This window comes from Caenorhabditis elegans, chromosome II (genome assembly GCF_000002985.6).
Source record: "Caenorhabditis elegans chromosome II".
Lineage (NCBI taxonomy): Eukaryota > Metazoa > Nematoda > Chromadorea > Rhabditida > Rhabditidae > Caenorhabditis > Caenorhabditis elegans.
Window position 1 is genome coordinate 2,010,068 of NC_003280.10, and position 20,615 is coordinate 2,030,682.

Here is a 20,615-nt window from a genome sequence, read left to right on the forward strand (position 1 = left end):
AAACTACAATGATTTTTATGTGAATTTTTGGAAAAATCTCAAGCCAGACGGAGCACGCGCCTTGGCGCGTGCGAACGGCTGGTATTATTATTATGAAATAGACTTTGTCGCATCCAAAATACTTTGAAAGTTCGCTCGATTTTTCTAGGAAACTTCAAATATTCCGAAAAGGAGAATTTCTTGGATTGAACCTGCAATGTAAAAAGGAGGAATGCTTTGGAGAGAGAAAGTGGTCGTTTCAAACGAAATTCACGATGAAACTAGTAGCTGTCAGTGGGAAGTTTTTCCGACGGACTGTTCAATATGAATTCCAAAAGCCGGAAGGACATGGAATGAACGAATTCATTAGTTGGGAGAATATGCTGAGAGATTATGTGGATAATGATAGTATTATCATTGAAATCCATGCCGATATTGTTAGCAGTGCGGGTTTCTTTAAAGTCAAATGTAAAATTAGATTTTTTTTTATGGTATCTTTTTGAATGTTTTGGAGCACTATGGGAAAATTGTTAGTTTTTCAGGAGAATGCATATAAAAAAGTCTAACGAGTTTCTGGGAACTTATTTGCGCTGCGAAAAAGAAATGTACGAAGGAAGAAAATTGTCGATTGAGTGTGAATATGAATTTAAACTGATTTCTGCGAGCGGGAAACTTCATTCAACACAGCACAAGGCTATCTTTGGAGCTACGTCGAATTGGGGAAAAAAGGTTATTAGTTGGAATGATATGGAAAAAGATTATGTGACCAATGGCAGTATCGATGTGGAAGTTCATGTCAAAATAATTCAAATTACAGGTTTCTTTTTAGTATATGTAGAATGTTATAAATCGATTATTTTAAGAATTGTCATGCCAAGAGAAATCATTTGTACTATCCCATACTGTCAAAAACATGTCAAGTATTGAAGAAGGAAGGAGCATCTTTTCGGACACCCAAACTCGCTTCAACATTCCATGGTAAGTTATTATTAGTAGAGTATGTTTATTCAACTCAATATTTCAAGAAATTGCAAATTAGAAGACAAGATGGATTTATTGGGCTCTTTCTTAATTGTTTGAAACAACTAGATGAATCCAGAAATTGGTCAATTAAAACTGAATATCAATTAAAGTTAGTGTCAACTAATGGAAGAAATGTCGCGTTCTATGGCAAGGTTGTGTTTGAAAACCCAGTGGGTCGTGGATGGGGTAAACTCATAAGATGGGAAAACTGGTCAAACATGTGCAACGATGCTTTTGTATTTGAAGCGAATGTGAAGATTCTGGACACGACTGGAATTGAGGACGAGAATGATGTTGATAGGTTCTCTGGATTTGCGATACCAGTGGGGGATCAGGAGTATTCAATGGAGAAGTGGCTGGAAATGGCCTTCGATCACTAACTTTAAATGAAAATAAATCTCTTATCTTCCTAATTTACTAATCACAGAATAAAATCATATCCCAGTTCATTGTCCCCAATTTTCCCCAATTTTCCAAGCAAGCCCGTATTATTCCATCGTACATTACATTCTTAGTCAAAATAAATATTCGATTTAATTTTGGCCGAGCTTCAAAATTATTTTCAAACGAATCAGATATTGGAGATCTTTTTGGCCAGATTCTGTTTTTTGTAAAACACAGGAAAAGGAGTAATTTGGAATTCTGAAAACAAAGTAATCCGGATGTTTATATGCAACATTCCTCACCTTTTTCGAGAAGTTCAACAGCTTCAGGTCCTGAAATTGAAATGAATTGAATTGCAACATTTTATAACGAATAATATTTAAAAGTAACTCACTTCTCATCAATGCATCTTCTTGGACAGCAAGTCGACGATCGGAAAACCAGTTCTGAAAATGAAACATCAATACAACAACGTAAAGTTGGAATTTGGAATTCATACGTTGATCAAATGTACTTGTATGTTAGTCTTCATCCGAAGTTCATTGAAGTTCAAGGCTCAGGGTTAGTTGCAAATTCTGGAAGAATAAAAAATGTGGGTTGGTCAGTTGAATACAGAAACGCTCACCATTCTCAAGCACTTCAATAGCTTCACCTGGAATAAAGTTTTCCTTTGATTGTTGTTCGTGGTCTGAGAGTTGAATTTGAGGCATTGGGAAATCGGCGTACGGGAATTTTTGTTTTAAAAGTGGAATACTGTCAAAACACGCACTCGCACAAAAGGCGCACTGTTGTCTATTTTTCTTTCTGATTGAAGTATAACTTAGTAAATCATATTGAAAATACAACTACGAAAACCCTGAAAATAACTCATACTTCCTACCATTGTCCCTTGTAGAAGCCACTCGACGTTGTGCGAACCAAAACTAAAACTTAAAAGATTACATCGAAACCAATCGACTTGAAACTCATACGTTAACATATTGTAGGTCAACATTAATCTGTGCTGCCAGTTCTTTCATTTTTTGACATGAAGGACCACGGTCTTTTCGGAATTCTAAAAGCAAACGAGTTTGGGGGGGGATAAAACTTTTTTTTAAAACCTTTCTCGAGTAAATCGGTATCGATAATTGTGCATGAGGTTTTTGTCGCTGGTAGACTACCTGAAAATTACAATGATTCAAACTTTTTTCGCCGCGGCCGACACTTTCCGGGCTCCACAACACAAGAGGCTCGGCTCGCGATGCTCGGGGGTCGCCGCGAAGCGGGTATTTTCAAAAAAACTCACTCTCGTTCTTTCCTTATTGTTTTCCTTGGTCTCTTCCAAATTATTGACACGTTTCTCATAATTCTCCAACTTTTTCTCCAATTCTACCAATTTCTTCCTCAAATCGGCATTTTTCTTCTTTTCTCGAGCCTCCACCTCGTCCAATTTTTTTTATTTTTTTTATTTTATTTTATTTTATTTTTTATTTTTTTTAGAATAAACTGCGTGAATTGCCTGGTTAAAATAATAGTTTTCCATAGACAAAACCCGTGAAATTTTATTTCCGCCATTTCTCAATAAATATGGTCCCAACAAGCAGTGAATATGGTGAGAAGCTTTTCTCCTTTTTTTTTCAGCAATTTTTCATCGAATTTTCCAGATATTTTGCACCGATTCAAACGACAAGTGGGGTCAGGACCTCCGCTTTTCATATTAATTCTCATCGGAGTTTTTGTACTGATTTTCATCACATGTTTCGTCGGGACTGTAGTTGCTTGCATTCGAACTTGCTGTGGTTACGGTGGTGGATATGGTGGTGGATACTATGGAGGTGGTGGTGGAATGTATGCACCTGGGTACTATGGTGGAAGAGGGTATTATGGAAAGGATAAAGAAGAGAAGAAGAAGCAGGAGGAAAAGTCGAACTCTGAAAGTACCAGCCAAGTTTAGAGAATAAAGTTTTTATGAAGTTTGCCCATTTCAGATTGAATTCAGATTCAGCACGAAACTTCACACTATCCCTCAAAAGCTATAGAAGTTTCTAGCTCAATTTTTAAATTTTAGAAGGTTACTGTATGCTCAAGAGTACGCAAACACTAGCTGTCAAGGTTCTGAGCTGGAACAAATGTGAACTAATAAAACCGCGGTGTATTTGATTTTCTTGTGTAGAAACTTGGAAACCCCTCATTTTTAGAGATTTTGGCAGTTGAAAATTGAAGGTGCATCGACCTTCCCAGCCTTTGGTAAATCATATCTCGGCTAGTTTCAGAGTTATCAAAAAGTTGCCAACAGACAAAATAATTGAAATCTTTTTGCCTACATTTTTGCAATTGGGCATTTGTAGATATCACCATAATAAACCGAGATATGAACTGTCAAAGTGAATTTGTCAAACATGGTGCATCATGACACAGCTTTGGAATTGATTTCGCATAGTTAAGAGTGCGTGCTGACGTCACATTTTTCGATAAATTCTATAAATTTTCAGAAAAATCAATAATTTTCAGCAACATCATTGAATTCCCGGAAAAAAACACCAATAAATGTTCGAAAAAAATTATAAATTGACGAAAAAATCAATAAATCTTTGAATAAGACGATAATCCTCCAGAAAAATCAATTATTGCCGGTAGAATCAATATTACTTGAGAAAAATCAATAAAGCTTTGGAAAAATCAATAAAAATTTTTAAAAATTGATAAATTTCTATTAAATTTACGTGGATCACCTGTTAAAATTAACTTTATTTTTTTTAGAAAAAAACGTGAAATTTAGATTTAAAAGTAGTAATTTCTCAATAACAATGGTCCCAACAAGAAAGAAAACCGAACTCTGAAAGTACTAACCAAGTTTAGGAAATAAAGTTTTTATGAAGCAAAAGCTAGAATTTTTATTGGAAATTTCTGATTTGTCATATCAAAATCCTAATCAGCAGCTCAATTTTAAAATTTTGACCGATGCACCATGTCTTGCAAAACTTCATATCTCTGATGTCTTTTGCGTTATCAAAAAGTTGGTTTTTTTTTAAACAATTCGGTAGTAATGCATTAACTATGATCTACCAAAGAAAGGTCCTAGATATGGTGCATCGATGGCTTATTGGCATATGTTTCTAGGTCACAATTCAAGTTTTTTGATATCTAGAATCTAACTTCTGCTCATCAATTTTTCCAAAAAGTCTTCAATTTTTTTTGTCCAGAAAAATGTGACGTCAGCACACACTTTAAATTCCCGCTATTTTTGTAGATCAAACATGGGACACTTTGACACCAGAATTCTGTAAAATATATAAGCTTTGAGGAAATCCTTTTGCGAAAAGCTTTTAGTGCTTAAGGCACATTTTCTGAAAATAAAAGTCCACCAAATTTAGCCAAGTTTTTTCAGTGCCTACAATTTTTGGGGGTTTTCAGCAATTTTTATGTGGAAAAATGACTGAAGCCTACCTAGTTAAAGCGCGTCGTAAATTAAAAACGAAGATTTATTCAACAAAAAACTTAAAAAGAAGAAAAACAGAAAATCAATGAAGAGCCACGGATTTACGGAGAAGAGCTTGCACCACCGTCTGATCCATGTCTGCAAGATCACACGCCATCGCTGCTTTGATCTCATCGGCTGTATTGATCTTCGAGAGGCACGATGTCTGAAAAGCTTATATAGAATTATTTTAATTCGGGTTTTAACTGTAGCTGCACGTGCTGCCAGGCTGTCTCATTACAGTTTGATCTACAAAAAATGCGGGAATATTTTTACAGAAAAATTGTGACGTCAAAACGCTTTTAGATATGCGAAATCAGATGGGATGTCTGTGCCTCAATTCCCGCATTTTTTGAAGGTCAAACCAAAATAAGACATTCTGACTCCACAGGTAGATGTTTTTTGTCAGGCCTATGCTTAAGAGCTACTCGGTAAAACGTTGCAACTTCATAGCACACTCTTGCAACTTCTTAGACATCTTTTCATGTTTTAACTTCTTAACAATCCCCTGCAACTTCTTCGCAAAGATTCAATCGAATTGGTTCTGGCGACGCACGCGCTGTTTTTTAGAGAGCTGTGCCCCAGCTTCACAGGTAAACCGCGTCATGCGAGCAACTGATGAATAACGAACGAACAGCCGCTAACACGCGAATATCTGGTCAATTACTGACGAAAAACCGCAAACATGCGAAAAACTGTTCAGTACCGGACGAATGATTTTTGCTTGATTTTGAGAAGAACCGCTTCAGGTGAGAATCGCGCGAAAGTAAGATGAGTTGTTGAAATGGGTGACAAAATATTTCGAGCAAACTTTTTCGAACCGGCACACACGAATATTCGGTGAATATCCGGCCGCCAACCGACGAGCGTCGAATGAACCCAGTAGTAGCCGCCGTAAAAAATAAAATCATTTTGAGCCAAAAATGTGATTGCAAACAACAAATAATTTTGTGAAAAATGTTTTCCACTGATTTTTAAACTTTCATAAGGGTCCCCTTATGATTCCTCCGATGTTCCAATTTTGATCAAAAGATAGGAACAGAAAAAGAAGTGGAAAATAAAAGCATGTAGCTTCCGCAATTAACACAACTTTATCTCGACCACCAATTTTTTTGATGAGAAACGTTCAACTACAAAGTTGTACATTAGATTAAGATAATCAATTCTGTAGTTGATCGCTTTGTCATAAAAATTTTTTCCACGGAGATATAAGCATCCAAAGTGAAAGCGTTTTTGAACATAGGTGTTCTACTACACCTCAGGTTTTCGTTTGAACTCGTGTTCAGCACATCGAAACTAAAAAAAAACAATCATTTTTACATTTTTCTATAACATCTGATCAAATTATGAAAAGTTTTCAAAAAAAAAATTTCGAATAAATTTTCATCAGGGGGGACCCTTTGGATTTTTTTCATAAAAATCGAAAAAATTTTTTTTTCAAAAGTTGTCAAATATTTATCACATATTGTAGAAATATGTTTACTTGTTCGTTTCCATAAGTTTTCGTACCAAATGTGGTGCTTTCGAAAACTAAGAAACTGTAAAAAACCTCTATCCCTCTAACAGATCTACCTGATATGCCAGTTTTTCGAAGTCATGTCCCACATCGGGCAAGCAAGATATCAAAAAATTGTCAACTACGAACTTTTTTAGTTTGTTATGGAACATGTTTCATACTTAATAGTTTTTTGCTTTCTGTGCAGAGTACCGAGATATCATCAGTCAAATTCAGTGATATTTGACTCATAACTAGGTGCTCCTATCTGCTCAGCCATCCAAGATGGAAAAAAGTTACAATAAATAATTTGTCAATCACTTTATTCACAACAACTTTTTAGTTGACAAGTTTTTCATATTTAAGCTGCCTGCGGAGGTAGAACATTTTGGAAGTACTGACTTTCTATGAACAAGCCAAATTGACTGTTGTATTTTTTTGCCCAGGAGTGCGATTGAGCTATGAAAACTGTGGAAAATACTAAAATATACATTTCTTACACAAGTATTGCAGTATTGAAATTTTTTGGAAAAAAATGTTTTCCCAAAATTTTTTCATAAGAGTTATCAAAATTTTAAAATCTGTGGAAAATATTTTTAATTAAATTTTTATTGAACTTAACTTTTTTTCAATTATATGTTGGTTTCAATCACAAATCACATTTACGACTCAAAGTGATTTTTTCTTTTCTACGACTTCAATATAAGAGCGAGAAACCATTTCAAAAGAAGCTCTAAACGCAGATGGCAACGACACTCCGAAATAACGGTTGCGCGCCCTCTTTACCGTAAATCCTCCTCATTTTCGAAATTATTTTTTTAACCATTTTTTTCTTTTACTTCGATTTTTCATAGTTTTCTTCAGCAATTCTTTGATCTTTTTGGCAAAAATAATTATTTTCCGTAAATATACTCGTGTTTCAGCATTTCCGACGTTGAGGTGTCGATTCATCCGCGGATCCGACGCGGAATCCATAGAAATGGAGAGACTCCTGTTAGATTCTTCGCTGGAACTTCTACAGATCTTCGCAGTTTGACTGCCCTGATGCTAGACTCTGATCCGACAATTCTTCCAACAAGTCGATAATCCATGCTACAATTAAAGACCGGAAGTCGGAAATTTGTGCTCAATTTATCAATGTAATCATTAATTTTTTAACCCAAAGTTTTATCAACTCGAATTTTCAGAATTAGCAGCACACTCCCATCCAAACTCCAGAGACGTCTAAAGTTTATATGGAATCTCACCGGAGTGGCTGTTTGCCAAGCATCTTAAGTTGTGGCTCCATTCGATTTTTCCGATGATGAAAATCCGCCAAACGCTCAACGCCGGCATTGAGCCCCAATTGGATGAACCGGAAAGCCCGCCGAAAATGAACGACATTATTGATTGGAAAACTTGGAAAACGGTTGGTTTTGTTGATAAAATATTCGAAAAGTTCCTGGATTCTCGATAACAAACTACAATTTTTCAGAGAAACTGTGAATCTCGTCGTAATCCCAGTTTTTATCGTCATCGTCAAGTAGCCGGGACAGTTGCACCGAAAGCGCCTCTAATTCATCATAATCATCACACTGGAGATGGATGCAATTCCAATTTGTGAATATATCTCCGAATGCGACTCACCGAGCAACAGTTAAATTGGCCAAATCAGGATAATGTGATCGACGAGGCCCCACCACCAAACACGCCCACGTGGACTGTGCTATTCGTCAACTGGACGATTATTCATCACGTAAGAAAAATAGTTGAAACTTAATTAAAAACCATTTTTTGTTTTCAGCGGCTTCAACGATCACCGACTCCTGCCGCCTCGTGGCCTCGAAACGTGTGAGAGAACAACGAAGAAGCGGACATACATCGACCAACCCGTCGTCATCCGATTAATTTTCGATTTTTCTTTTTTTTTCAAATTTTCTTTTATTTTTTATAAAATAAAAATTTATATGAACTATCAATTGTTATTAATGAACCGCAAATTTCAAATATATGGCGAATAACGGGGTGGCAGCTAGCTGGGCATTCGCAGCGTCCTCATCATTCACCGGTTCGTTTTTCGCCAGTTCTTCATCGAATAGCGGCCCGCGCCTTCACCGAAGCCATGTACCGTTTTCGCGAAATAGCGGCCCGTCACCCGACGAATATTCGCATGACGCGGTTTACCTGTGTTATTTTTTGTAGTTGTCACATTTATCAATTCATTTCATCGTATTACGCGCATGGCAGATTTGGCGCAATGGATAGTCACAGGTAAACCGCGTCAGGTTAGTGGCAACCTGCCAGCAGGCCGCTGGCTGCTGAATGGAGAACAACTGGCTGGTGAAATCGCGGCCCGCTGTCAAGTTGACACTAAGCCGCCGCGGGCCGGCAACAGGTCAACGTCAGGTTTGTGTCAGGTTATTTTAGATTCCGTATTAGGCCCATATATACCGGGAATACTGCTTTTTATTATTAAATGTTAATACAAAAAGAGAAAAATTGCCAAACATTTTGTTTATTGAACATGAAAAATGAAAAAATAAATCTGAAAAAAGGGAAAAACACATAAATATTATTTAATATTTCGGCTCAGTGTGAGCCTCGTCTCGATTCCCGATTCCTTGGATCCATCATTAGCAGCCACTTGGTCGAATTGTTGATTCTGTGATTCTAAGCAGCATCAGATGGGCGGTAACGTAGAAAATGAGCATCTATCGGCGACAGCTCGAGGAGTTTGACATCATTCCGCATCTTTCTGTAAAAAATTAACGTTAAAGTTGAGAGAAATCGCTAGTTTTTTCCAAAAGAGCTAAAAAATTATGATTTTAAACTCACTTTGTAAAGTTCTCGGCAATTCCCGGCAGTTTCTTCCCCAAGTTTGGGACTTTCCAGCTTCTTACCCAACTGTTGCCAACTTCTCTCCCAGAGTTTGCACAAGTCTTATCCAACTTCAACATTTTTAACGCAAGCTGCACGCTCGCTCTCCCCCCAGGCCTTGCCCAAGGCTTACCCAAGTCTTACCCAAGTTTTACCCAACCTTAAACACGCGGCACGCATCCGTCTCGCCCGTAACGGCACATAATCGTAATTTTCGAAACGCCTAATTTTGAATATTTTATCGCATTTTTTTCATAACTTTTCAATTTATATATGTTTTTTTTTTGTTTTTTTTTTCAAATAGTGTTCTTTTTCGTTGTTGAGTTCAGTTTTGTGATTGTTTTTGCAGCTCATATACGAAATTGGTGGTCTCACATCGTTGAAGATAACACATGCGTCAGTACAAAAGGGTTCCGAAGAAAGTGTTGCGTAAGTTTTATGAAACAAATTTTCATCAGAACATCTAAATTTCAGAACGAGAATGGCCACACTTATTCGAGCATGAACATTTAAGAAGTGATCTGCAGTCAAATGAAGTCGGTGATGTCGCAATTAAACATCAGAATGAAGAAACATGCGTCAGAAACTCTCCGACCGAAGTGGATACAAGCGGCAGAACATCTCGTAATGAAGAAGAAAACGTAGAAAGCTCGCAAGAAAATGATTTTCCAAATTTGGAAGAAGAACAACGTCACATGGTTTCTCCAGAAATTGATTGCACATCACCTGAAGAGGACCAGGATAACAAATTTGGTACGACCTATTCTCATCTTTATATATTAATTGTTAAAGCTTCAGGTCGTGAAAATGCCATCCACTACATCGCTGCCTTTTTTGCTTACAATAATATTAGTAAATCGATGGGAACCGACATTTTTGAAACAGGACGATTAATTGGAACATATCCTGATATCAGGGTAGGTTTTCTTTTATTTTATAATCAACATAAAATTTTATTTCTTTAGTTGTCGGAAATTTGGAGGACAATTGGCGCTTGGGTGGATTATGACATGCGAGTTTATCGTTACTGTGCGAGTTGTGGAAATATGCTCACGGAATCCCAGAAATGTGTCAACAAAAAATGCAATCGGTATTTTTTGTCACAATGTAACGTATCGTTATCCAAAATGGCTGTTACACTTTCCATTAGGAAACAAGTCGAAGTTTTGCTGACAAGTGGTGCATTCAACAAAAAATTGCTGGTACATTGTTTTAAAAACTAAATGTGCATTGACTATCACAACTTTCAGAATCAACAAGGATCTTCAACATCCCTCTCCTCCCGCACTTGCCAGACTCCAAAGTACAAGGCCAAATTAGAAGAAAGTCGAGCAAAGTACCCCGACATAGTCACGCTTTTCTTAACATTCAATACGGATGGATGTCAGAAGCGAGGAAATGTTAGAGGCCAAATTTGGCCTGTTTTTCTTGCACCGAATGATATCATCTCAGAACGATGTAGTTTTCAAGAGTATCGCCCGGAGATGGTTATTATGTCTGCCTTAATGCTATCAAAAAAGAAATTGCACACTGGAGACTTTTCCTCGCTGGTTGAAAGAATGCGTTTGGAATTAGATGAAACCACCGTGAATCCACTTATCTTCAAACTGAATGATGTTGAGTACAAAATACGGATAGAAATCTGTTTCTCAGTACTAGATATGGACGTAAGTTACCGATGAGAAAAAAAGTCTACAATTTGTTTCCAGGCTAGTAGAAAGATTCACAGGCTCCCAAATTGGCAATCCTACAGTTCATGTTCGCGATGTGATATTAAAGGAACCAGATTTGGCACTCGAAATAATTCAACCAAAATTGTATGGACTCAGTCTACTAGAAGCCGTCTCTACAATTCCTTTCATAGACCTCCAAGTATGTTTTTTACTTATCAGAAACTCGAGCTTAACGAGATTTAGAACTCATTCCAACATGTCTTCCGTCTCCATGGAGTGATGGATACGATGGTCTTCATCTTATTTTTGAAGGGACTTCTCGAGATGTTTTGAAGCTGACACACGTCAGTGGACGTAAAATCAACCTTATTTTGACCACAAATGAGAGAGCGATCTGGGCGGTAATTGTATCATCTTTTTTCTTATCTCAGACTTTTTTAACAGGAAGTTGTCGATAGATCCACTGTTCCAAGAGGAAGAAGCTCTCTGAGTTGGAGGTTTTTGCACCTGAAATTTTTCTTCCATATTCTTAACTATTTGTAGGAGTTTTGCCGATATACTGTGTGCCCAGATATTTCAATTTTCCAACTGATCGATACCCTGGATGAGTGCACCGATGATGAACGAAAGTCGATTCACGTTGGCCAGGGAATTATGGTATGGAAACACCGAATTTAATGAGCAATATTTTTTTCCAGATGAAAATGCAAAGGCCACAAGAAAAAACTATTGCGTCCGTAGAAGCATCGATGAATTCACTTGCATCAAAAGTTGCGAAGAACATACAGCCAGGAATAATCATCAAGAAGGATCTTCAAATTTCGCATATTATCAATGCTACTGGCGAATTTCCGACATGCGATATTACCGACCTTTACAATTCTAGCCGTCTGATTGGGAAAGATGCAATTACACAACTTTCCCACTTTTTTATGTCTGTCTTAAAAGACGTAAGTAGCTTTTTTTGTTTTTTTTTGGTTTATTGTTCCATTTCCTATTTTCAGTTACTTCAACCGGTTTACAATATTTGGCCCTACACGTATCGTCCCCGCTCGGTTCGTCGCGTGGACAAGAATTTTGTAGAATTCCCAAAGGAAGTGGTCCAAGCTTTTGTCGGTAAGTTTTTTGTACTACAAAAATCAGGATTAGTTGTTTTTCAACAGATGTTGGACTTGATGCTGTAGGTGTATATCTCCCGAAAGACTTGACCAGAGGAGACATCGATTCTGATCATCCGTGAGATTTCAAAACATAGGAATGTAGTATTCATATTTTTCTTTTAGGTTCTTGAAGACGCTTGGCGACAAATGGGAAGAAGAAGTTCATCGACGCCGAAATGAGCGCATCACATGCATCACCAACTCCATCGAAGCTCTTGGAATTGCGATGTAGGAATTTGTAATACCACTAAAACTCTTGATTGATTTCTTACAGGTCAAATCTGAGAACGTATCACTACGATGTCAGGACGAAGCTTCTCGAGGCTTGCGCTGCTCGGAAAGGGTGAAAGATCCACTTGAAATGGGATCAGCTTAGAAAGTTCAAAGAGGAACAGAAGGTGGACGCTTCGCCAGAAGATATTCTCAAATTGTAAGGTTTTTGTATACTTTAAAATTAATTGATTATTATATTTTCAGTTTCAACTCTTCATCTCGCGACTGAAAAGTGACATTTTCGCCAACTTCCGGGTCCAGGACAAACGGTTATTTTTAAATTTCCTTTTTTAAATTCACGTTTTGTTTTTTTTTTTGTAGATTCATTATTATTTGTTGTTGCCGTCTCATTGTTCTAATAAATCGCCGATTTATAAACGCTTTACTGAATAGAAAAAAAGAACCGAGAGCCTTTCCACCCAAAATTTGCCAAGTCTTGCCCAGTTTTTACCCAACTCTTGTCCAAGGTTTACCCAAGTTTTGCCTACTCCTTATAAATGTTTTTATTTTTTAGGCAAGGCTCGGGTAAGAAGTTGCGAAGCCTTGGGTAAGAAGCTGGCGGCAAACGCCGAGTTCATTCTCTGTGCAAAGCATGATCCGATCCAAGATGGTGTGGGCATTGCGACGATGAAGTCGAACTTTCCAATAAAGAATCGCTCCATCAAAAGAATGTCGGGTATTCGATAGGATAGGTGGAAAGATTTCCTCGTATTTTCTAAAAATTTAATATTTACATTATTACATTGAAATATTGCATTAAGAACATACACTGCGATCCTCATCGACGTGATTCCAACCAGTTGAAATCGCATTTTATCAATGTTGAACATTGGAAGAGCACGATCCACGAGGCTCGCCGCGAGATGAACTGCTTCCTTTCGGGAAATGTACTCTCTCACGGCATCGCTGAACCAATCGATGAGAATTGTTCGCATCTCTTATTAACTTGTGTTTGCCTGTCAAAGCATTCGCGTGAGGCTCGATTCTTCTACTTTCTTTTGAATCTACTTCACAGCTTCTTCATTTTTAGCTCCTTTTTTCGTTGATTTTCATCAAAATGGAAGGATGAGGTGGTTTAGTGGACGCTTGTAGTCAATGTCGAAGAGGCGACGACTCTGCACGACTCTGAAAACATAAATTGTAATGAATAATTTAATTTTTGAGTTCAACTCTAACCTTTTCTTCCATCTTTCGTTCTTCATGAAGCAATGTTGTCGCCACCGCCGGTAATTCTCTCCTCCAGCCATTCCCGTGCCATCCCAATCGTTCCCGTCAACGTTGAAAATGCTGAAACACCAATAAATATACGGAAAATAATTATTTTTGCCGAAAAATCAAAGAATTGCTGAAGAAAACCAAGAAAAATCGAAGAAAAAAAAAGAAGAAAAATTGAAAAAATAATTTCGAAAATGAGGAGGATTTACGCTAGAGAGGGCGCGCTACCGTTATTTCGGAGTGTCGTTGCCATCTGAGTTTGGAGCTTCTTTTGAAATGTTTTCTCGCTTTTATTAGAAGTCGTAAAAACAAAAAAAAATCACGCTGAGTCGGAAATGTGATTTGTGCTTGAAAACAACAAAAATTAAAAAAAATTTAGTTCAGAAAAAATTTAACTAAACATTTTCCACTGATATCAAAAGTTTCATAAGGGTCCCCCCTTATGAAAAAAATGTTGATAAAAATTTTTTTCCAAAAATCCTGAATACTGCTTGAATGTGTGGGAAATGTATATTTTAGTATTTTCCTAAGTTTTCATGGCTCAATCACACTCTTGGGCAAAAAAATACAACAGTCAATTTGGCTTGTTCATAGAAAGCCAATACTTCCAAAATGGTCTAGCACCGTTGGCAGCGGAAATATGAAAAACTTGTCAAGTGGAAAGTTGTTAGGAATAAAGTGATTGGCATAAAGTGAACACCAAAAAGTTGTGACCGTTTTCCAAAACACAATGTTAATAAAAAAACTAGCCAAATGCCAACCTTGTTTTCTTCTTTGTAGCTGGAGGTATCAAAAAGTTTATAACTAAAACTTTGTTCACTGTTATTCAACAAACATTTTGTTAGTTGATCATTTTTCAAAATAATTTATCTCAACGAAGTTATGCAACTTCAAAGTTGGTTAGATATTTTGCACAAAGTTCGTGAGATGTAGATCATTTCGACGGTTTACTTGCGAATAGAGAGTTAAAACTTGTGTAATGTACGTTTCATACATTTCTGAACAACAACATAGCAATTTCATAATTGTTTAGAAAAATGAAATTTTTTGAATTTTTTGCTTGGAGTTGATCAAGAAATTTTGAGCAAAAATGAAAAAAATAAAAATTTCCAAAAAGTGCGGACAATGATTCTAGGTTCCCGAATAAGAATAAAATCACTTTAAAAATGCGCAAAAATGTTTGAATGAGTTGTTTTACAACTTTATTCAACTTACAAAAATATTTAAAAATAGAAGGAATCGAACCAGAGCTTAAATCTTATCAGACGCGCGCACTCCCAACTCGGCCACCGAGGACATTTTTCAACTCAATGTGGTGGGTGTCACATTTTCGGTGGTCACGCAAGCTGAGATTTGCGTGGACTGCATGGTTAGACAGTGGATTTCAATGGTGTTTTTAACTGAAATTTCAAAACGTCATAACTTTGCTGAAACTTGACCGGGGCAGCTAAATTTTTTGGAGAGATCATAACTAACACTCTTCTGTAGGAATTTTAGCATGAGAACCCCAAATCTACGGACCCCCTCAAAGACTTCCCTTGTCAGTTTTTGAAACCTTAATTTTCACTCATCTGACCCATCACCTGACACTTACTCGCCGTTCACCTGACGCGCTTTTCTCAAAATGTGAGCGAAAATTACTAAGCTGACACTAACCTGCTCTTAGTCCGACAGCGACTTTTAGCCTGATACTAAGCTGCCACTAACCTGCTGGCGGCTTTTAACCTGCCATTAAGCTGCCACTAACCTGTGGCGCTTTACCTGTGGTGATGATGAACGAAGAGCAAAGGACCAAGGGATCGAGATAAAGAAAATTAATGTTAAGAAGCTGCAAGAGTCTGCAGAAACATGTTAAAAAGCTGCAACACCTGCAAGCGCTTCGATTTGTTTTTCATTTGCGCGCCCCACGCCAAGTTTTGCCAACCTCTGCAGATTTCTGCAACTTCATAACAGTTTCTTGCAACTTTATATAATTGTTTTTATTAAGTTGCAGAAGTTTGCTAAGAAGCTGCAAGCGTGCGCTATGAAGTTGCAACGTTTTACCGAGTATAATAAGTCATCACGTTTTCTTCTTTACTTTCAACTTCTCCAGTTGGTATTGCTTGGCAAGCACAAGCTGATCTTTCATCGATTTTTCAGATACTTCGATCAGAAACTCTTCGCATTTCCGAATCGGAAGCGGAATATCGTACATGTGGGCCAAGTGGAGAATCCCGTCAACCGTGTCATCTAAAAATTGGATTTCCTATATCATAACCTTATTCATTGACTACCATCTATAGCAGGCTCTCCGTACAGAACCTCTAGAAGATTCTGAAAGTCGGCGGAATCGATGTCTCGGAGTGTAACCTCGGATTTATCAGCTTCATCGAAATTTCCAAGAAACCGGGACTCGAAGAAGGTGGAGTGGGAGGCAAGGAACTGGAAAATTAAAAATTTAAAGATATAATTTTTGAAAATAGAGAAAAGGGTTTTTAAAAAGGACACACCTTTCTGAGAACAAAGAACTTTTGGTCTCCAACTGCCAAAATCACATCAGAAAATTTTTCCTTTGACTGATCAAAGCATTTGAGCGGTTTCTTAGAGATCCCTGTCATCTTGGTGATCTTGACAGTTGCCTCAATGATAATACTGTCATCGATAAGGTATTCATCTTGCATTACTTTCCACACAATTTTAAGGAATCCAAGTCCACCATTTTTTACTAGTTTCAATCTACTAGATTTCGATGTACTTATTCCAGATGAATTAGTGAGTTTTATGGTGAATTCTCCTTCAACTCCCGCGGGAACATCGTCTTTCGTCAATTTTTGACAACCGACTTGAATTTCCATTTTCTCCTCATTGCGGAAATGAGTGCGGGTAATGGCGATTTGCCTGAAATATTTGATATTTAACATCAATAGGGAATCCTAACTCACCATGATACATTGAAATGCTCTTTCATCGGAGTCCATGCAAATTTGCCCACTTTCAATTTCGATACATTTTTGAAAATGTGGGTGAGCTGGAATTCCTTTTTGACCATTTCGGAGAGATTTCTGGAATCAAATACATTTAAAGTTTAAACAAAATCTGCAAAAACTACGCAAAATTCAAAAAGTTACAGACAATTTTAATTCACGTGGTGTCAGAGTGTCTCATTACGGTTTGATCTACGTAGATCTACAAGAAATGCGGGAATTGAGACGCAGAGTTCTCAACTGATTTCGCATGGTTAACAACGTGCTGACGTCACATTTTTTAAGACAAAAAATTCCCGCATTTTTTTGTAGATCAAACCGTAATGAGTCAGCCTGACACTACGTTCAATTTGAAATCGATTAAACTTGTAGCCACGGATTTCTTGCTTCCCTCATAATTAAAAATGGAAGAGTTTGCTGAAAAAGGCCATTTTGGCTCAGCCATATCGGGGGTAGATTTACGGCGCGTTGCGTGTCGCGTCGCGGCTCGATTTTAGTTGTAAAAATAAATGTATTTGTCCGTGTGGAGTGCACGACTTTCTTGCGCGCCGGCGATTGTCAATAGAGCGCTAAAAATTCAATGAGGAAGGCCAGAACGCCGTGTGTAGCCTCTTCGAAATGTACTAGCATAATGAGAATGTTTTCAAAATAAATGTAAGAAACACTTTTCATAAATTTAATGGCATTTTTCTGATAAAAACGCTTGAAATTCTACTGAAAAGTGAGAAAAAACAAGAAAATCTCAAAAAAAAAACCGTTTTGCGCATCAGTTAAATAGCATTGTGTGCAAGTGCGTACTTCCTCGGCTACCGTAGTTTAACTTAACTTCCTCGGCTACCGTAGTTGAGTCAATTTTTGGGAATTATTTATCGATTTGCAAGCGAATTTCAATGAAAACTAGAAGAATTGAGTAGTTTGACCAAGATTTCAGCAAAAAAATGGATGAAAAACTGTCGGAATCAAGGAAAACCAAGATTTGAAGAGCTAAAGAGGGAATTGATGTCAGATATTTTAGAAATGGACAAAAACATCAATAATTATTCAATTTTTGCATACAAAAAAGGGTAAAAAGCGGAACTTTATTCGTAATTTCAACAAAAAATTATTTTTTTAAAAATGCGGGAGTATAAATAGAACTCGATCAAAAATATCAAAGAAGAGCCAACGATTTACGGAAAAGAGCCGCCACCACAGTCGGATCCATGTCGGCCAAATCGCACATCAATGCCGCTTTGATCTCCTCGACTGTATTCACTTTGGAGAGACAAGACTTCTGAAAAAAATCGTTTTTTCCCCGAAAATCACGAATATTCCCACTTTCAAATTGTCCAGCTGATATTTCTTGGCGATTTCAAGTTGATCCCTCATCGATTTTTCAGATTTTTCGATCAGAAACTCTTCGCATTTTCGAATTGCAACAGGTACATCGTACATGTGGGCCAAGTGAAGAATTCCTTCCACGTCATCATCTGAAATTTAAATTTATGTTTACTGCAGAAAGTAATTTTGAACGATTTTACCATCGATAACCGGTTCACCATACAGAACCTCCAGAAAATTCTGAAAATCGATGGAATTGATGGCTTCATGTTTGATCTCCGATTTATCAGCTTCCGCGAATGTTCCGAGAAGAAGAGACTTGAAATATGAAGAGTGGGAAGCGAGGAACTGAAAAGAAAATCGATAAATTTTTTTTAATGGCATAAAAAACACTAACTTTTCTGAGAACGAAGAACTTTTTGTCTTCAACTGCAAGAACCACATCGGAAAATTGTTCCTCAGATTTCTCGAAGCTTCTCAGCTTTTTCTTCGAGATCCCTGTCATTTTGGTGATCATGACAGTTGCTTCCATGATGATACTGTCATTAACCAGGTGATCCTTCACTAGGGTATCCCAACTGACGAACTTACGTCGGCCAAATCCGCCTATACTTTGAAAAATGTAGGTAGAACTGTGTGACAGGCATTTTCCCGCCGAGGAAGTTAGTTTCAAGATGCAATCAGCGTTGATTTCCCAGGGTACGATGCCATCGGTTGGTCTCAGACAACGGAGGAAGACACCAACAAATTCTTCTTTGCGACAGAATGACAATTGCCTGAAAATAAAAAGCTGGAGATTATTCGAGAAGTGTATTTTCTATCTGACCATGGAATATTGAAATGTTCTTCTTCGGGACCATAAAGAGTTTTTCCATCTTCCAATTTGGATACATTTTTGAACGTGTGAGTGAGATGAAACTCCTTTTTGACCATTCTGGAGAGTTTTTCTGGAATTAGATACGAATTTTAAAAAATCCGATTTTTCTCACATTAGCCTGACTAAGAAAGTGTAAAGTGTTTTGAATTTTGATGAAAAATCGAGAAAAAACTATTAATTTCTGAAAAAAAAACCAATGCTCGTCAATTAAAGTGCATTGTGTGCGCTTGCGGACTTCCACGCCTACCGTAGTTTGCTCGATTTTTTTTTTGAAATTTTCACGAATTCTATCGAATTTCTAATTCAAAACTGATTTTTTAGTGTTTTTCAGGCAAAAAAACACTAAAAAAGAGAAGGAAAAATGCTTATAAATCGCAAAGTTCAAGTTCTAAATTGCTGAAAAGGCGATTTTGCTTAAAAACCGCCCCCGAATATTCTTTTGGTTAGAAACTACCAATATTAATCAATTTTAGTCGCTAAAAATCGAAAAAAAAAAACAGAATTTTATTCAACAATGTCAACAATAACAAGTAACAGGGATAAAACAGTAACATAAAACAGAAACATTAATTCCTCGAAAAATCAATGAAAAGTCAGAGTTTTCTCGAGAAGAGCCGCCAGCACAGCCACATCCATTTCAGTCGAATCGCCAGCCAACGCCGCTTTGATTTCATCGATTGTACTGATTTTCATGAGGCAGGACTTCTGAAAAATTGGATTTTTATTGATTTTTCGATTTTGTTTTTCAGGTTTTTACCTTCAAATTCTCCAGCTGATACTTTTTAGCGACTTTGAGCTTCTCCTTAATTGGTTTTTCAGAAAAATCGATGAGGAATTCCTCGCATTTTCGGGTTGGAAATGGCATATCGTACATATGGGCCAAATGGAGAATTCCTTCGATGGTGTCCTCTGAAATTTGAATTTTTAGCTTATTTTTCTTGAAAATTTCTTGAAAATTCTTGAATTTCCCACCATCAATAGCCGGTTCGCCATACAGAACCTCCAAAAGATTCTGAAAATCCGTGGAATCAATGTCCTTGAGCGCGACTTCTGAAATCTCGGCTTCCTTGAAATTCCCGAGAAGAAGAGCATTGAAATAGGTGGAATGGGAGGCCAGGAACTGGAAAAAATCGATAAATTTTTACGAAAAATTGGAAAAAATCGAAAAAAAACCCCCGTACTTTCTTCAAAACATGGAACTTTTCATCTTCAACAGCGAGAACTACATCGGAAAATTCTTCCTCGGATTTCTCGAAGCTTCTCAGCTTTTTCTTGAGAATTCCAGTCATATTGGTGACCTTAACAGTTGCCTCAGCAATAATAATATCATCAATTATGTAATCCTTCGCCAGCATCTCCCAACTAATAAATTTCTTCCATCCGTAGACGATATTCTCCAAATTTGTGAATTTAACGGTGGTTTTTTCCGTAGATCGTTTTCCGCAAGAATTTTTCAGCGTAAATTCGAATTCGGCATTGATGCACCATGTTTCTTCAGTTTGTCCCAGTATATTGCAGTGTAGATAGACTGCCATGTCTTCTTTCTTGTGAGAAACTGCCATATACCTGAAAAATTGAGAAATTTGATTACTTCTGGAAAAAATTGACCATTGAACGTTGAAATGCTCTTCACTTGGGCTCAGAAGAGTTCCTTCGTCCTCTAATTTCGATACATTTTTGTAAGTGTGGAAGAGCTGGAATTCCTTGTTTGTGGCGACCATTTGGCTGAAATTTTTGATTTTTCGAGTTGAAAATACTGAATTTTCTGGTTTTTGTGACAAAAAAGCAACTTTTTTCGACAAAATGCGCCTGAATACCGATTTTTTATCGAAAAATCCCAAAATAAAAATGTTTACGCGTCAAGTCTGGTGTATTGTGTGCATTGCGGACTCTATGTTGCTTACCGTACTTGGCCGCTTTTTCTGTCATTTTTTAAATCG

At 37.2% G+C, this 20,615-nt stretch overlaps 5 protein-coding genes and 4 pseudogenes across 9 annotated transcripts; 4 read left to right on the top strand and 5 right to left on the bottom strand.

Moving 5' to 3' along the window:
• The first annotated feature begins 137 nt into the window (after nucleotides 1-137).
• math-32 lies at nucleotides 138-1,382 on the top strand (annotated as a pseudogene). Its single transcript has 3 exons — nucleotides 138-447; nucleotides 522-796; nucleotides 843-1,382. Coding segments are annotated over exons 1-3 (1,125 nt in total).
• Nucleotides 1,383-1,417: 35 nt separating this feature from the next.
• ceh-85 lies at nucleotides 1,418-2,771 on the bottom strand (annotated as a pseudogene). Its single transcript has 9 exons — nucleotides 2,672-2,771; nucleotides 2,487-2,546; nucleotides 2,358-2,440; nucleotides 2,260-2,309; nucleotides 2,012-2,074; nucleotides 1,886-1,961; nucleotides 1,781-1,832; nucleotides 1,689-1,718; nucleotides 1,418-1,644 (listed from the first exon to the last, which is right to left on the bottom strand). Coding segments are annotated over exons 1-9 (741 nt in total).
• A 159-nt stretch (nucleotides 2,772-2,930) lies between these two features.
• Nucleotides 2,931-3,342, top strand: F59H6.15 (Conserved plasma membrane protein). Its single transcript, NM_001322718.2, has 2 exons — nucleotides 2,931-2,977; nucleotides 3,030-3,342. The coding sequence occupies exons 1-2, from the start codon at nucleotides 2,953-2,955 to the stop codon at nucleotides 3,317-3,319; spliced, it is 315 nt and encodes a 104-aa protein (NP_001309568.1). The 5' UTR covers nucleotides 2,931-2,952; the 3' UTR covers nucleotides 3,320-3,342.
• A 1,492-nt stretch (nucleotides 3,343-4,834) lies between these two features.
• Nucleotides 4,835-16,558, bottom strand: bath-21 (BTB domain-containing protein). The gene is made up of 5 exons (NM_061754.3): nucleotides 16,437-16,558; nucleotides 16,005-16,392; nucleotides 15,789-15,936; nucleotides 15,559-15,744; nucleotides 4,835-5,009 (listed from the first exon to the last, which is right to left on the bottom strand). The coding sequence occupies exons 1-4, from the start codon at nucleotides 16,541-16,543 to the stop codon at nucleotides 15,575-15,577; spliced, it is 813 nt and encodes a 270-aa protein (NP_494155.1). The 5' UTR covers nucleotides 16,544-16,558; the 3' UTR covers nucleotides 4,835-5,009; nucleotides 15,559-15,574.
• F59H6.3 lies at nucleotides 7,383-8,225 on the top strand (annotated as a pseudogene). The gene is made up of 4 exons: nucleotides 7,383-7,477; nucleotides 7,526-7,746; nucleotides 7,813-8,073; nucleotides 8,122-8,225. Coding segments are annotated over exons 1-4 (681 nt in total).
• F59H6.2 lies at nucleotides 9,587-12,529 on the top strand (annotated as a pseudogene). Its single transcript has 15 exons — nucleotides 9,587-9,623; nucleotides 9,669-9,947; nucleotides 9,993-10,111; nucleotides 10,160-10,396; nucleotides 10,445-10,861; nucleotides 10,904-11,066; nucleotides 11,111-11,268; nucleotides 11,312-11,364; nucleotides 11,411-11,524; nucleotides 11,566-11,817; nucleotides 11,872-11,983; nucleotides 12,031-12,103; nucleotides 12,151-12,255; nucleotides 12,302-12,457; nucleotides 12,505-12,529. Coding segments are annotated over exons 1-15 (2,300 nt in total).
• cya-2 (Cyclin-like domain-containing protein) lies at nucleotides 12,606-13,547 on the bottom strand. Its single transcript, NM_061753.2, has 4 exons — nucleotides 13,477-13,547; nucleotides 13,069-13,417; nucleotides 12,693-13,015; nucleotides 12,606-12,617 (listed from the first exon to the last, which is right to left on the bottom strand). The coding sequence occupies exons 2-3, from the start codon at nucleotides 13,233-13,235 to the stop codon at nucleotides 12,811-12,813; spliced, it is 372 nt and encodes a 123-aa protein (NP_494154.1). The 5' UTR covers nucleotides 13,236-13,417; nucleotides 13,477-13,547; the 3' UTR covers nucleotides 12,606-12,617; nucleotides 12,693-12,810.
• Nucleotides 16,559-17,544: 986 nt separating the features above from the next.
• Nucleotides 17,545-18,745, bottom strand: bath-1 (BTB domain-containing protein). The gene is made up of 5 exons (NM_061755.5): nucleotides 18,625-18,745; nucleotides 18,196-18,574; nucleotides 17,999-18,146; nucleotides 17,796-17,947; nucleotides 17,545-17,751 (listed from the first exon to the last, which is right to left on the bottom strand). Exons 1-5 carry the CDS (start codon nucleotides 18,729-18,731, stop codon nucleotides 17,629-17,631), a joined length of 909 nt encoding a protein of 302 aa, NP_494156.1. The 5' UTR covers nucleotides 18,732-18,745; the 3' UTR covers nucleotides 17,545-17,628.
• A 423-nt stretch (nucleotides 18,746-19,168) lies between these two features.
• Nucleotides 19,169-20,400, bottom strand: bath-3 (BTB domain-containing protein). Its single transcript, NM_061756.4, has 5 exons — nucleotides 20,284-20,400; nucleotides 19,857-20,241; nucleotides 19,648-19,795; nucleotides 19,433-19,584; nucleotides 19,169-19,380 (listed from the first exon to the last, which is right to left on the bottom strand). Exons 1-5 carry the CDS (start codon nucleotides 20,394-20,396, stop codon nucleotides 19,258-19,260), a joined length of 921 nt encoding a protein of 306 aa, NP_494157.2. The 5' UTR covers nucleotides 20,397-20,400; the 3' UTR covers nucleotides 19,169-19,257.
• Nucleotides 20,401-20,615: the final 215 nt, after the last annotated feature.

What these genes read in the sequence shown, in the direction of transcription:
- bath-21 (NM_061754.3), bottom strand. Translation starts at nt 16,543, where the DNA reads ATGGTCAAAAAGGAATTCCAGCTCACCCACATTTTCAAAAATGTATCG. An exon ending in GAGCATTTCAATGTATCATG is followed by an intron (nt 16,393 to 16,436) that starts GTGAGTTAGGAT and finishes CAAATATTTCAG; the next exon opens with GCAAATCGCCATTACCCGCA. An exon ending in AGTTCTTTGTTCTCAGAAAG is followed by an intron (nt 15,937 to 16,004) that starts GTGTGTCCTTTT and finishes TTAATTTTCCAG; the next exon opens with TTCCTTGCCTCCCACTCCAC.
- bath-1 (NM_061755.5), bottom strand. Translation starts at nt 18,731, where the DNA reads ATGGTCAAAAAGGAGTTTCATCTCACTCACACGTTCAAAAATGTATCC. An exon ending in GAACATTTCAATATTCCATG is followed by an intron (nt 18,575 to 18,624) that starts GTCAGATAGAAA and finishes TTTTATTTTCAG; the next exon opens with GCAATTGTCATTCTGTCGCA. An exon ending in TGGTGAACCGGTTATCGATG is followed by an intron (nt 17,948 to 17,998) that starts GTAAAATCGTTC and finishes TTTAAATTTCAG; the next exon opens with ATGATGACGTGGAAGGAATT.
- bath-3 (NM_061756.4), bottom strand. Translation starts at nt 20,396, where the DNA reads ATGGTCGCCACAAACAAGGAATTCCAGCTCTTCCACACTTACAAAAAT. An exon ending in GAGCATTTCAACGTTCAATG is followed by an intron (nt 20,242 to 20,283) that starts GTCAATTTTTTC and finishes TCAATTTTTCAG; the next exon opens with GTATATGGCAGTTTCTCACA. An exon ending in TGGCGAACCGGCTATTGATG is followed by an intron (nt 19,585 to 19,647) that starts GTGGGAAATTCA and finishes TTCAAATTTCAG; the next exon opens with AGGACACCATCGAAGGAATT.
- cya-2 (NM_061753.2), bottom strand. Translation starts at nt 13,235, where the DNA reads ATGCGAACAATTCTCATCGATTGGTTCAGCGATGCCGTGAGAGAGTAC. An exon ending in ACGTCGATGAGGATCGCAGT is followed by an intron (nt 13,016 to 13,068) that starts GTATGTTCTTAA and finishes TTAAATTTTTAG; the next exon opens with AAAATACGAGGAAATCTTTC.
- F59H6.15 (NM_001322718.2), top strand. Translation starts at nt 2,953, where the DNA reads ATGGTCCCAACAAGCAGTGAATATG. An exon ending in CCCAACAAGCAGTGAATATG is followed by an intron (nt 2,978 to 3,029) that starts GTGAGAAGCTTT and finishes CGAATTTTCCAG; the next exon opens with ATATTTTGCACCGATTCAAA.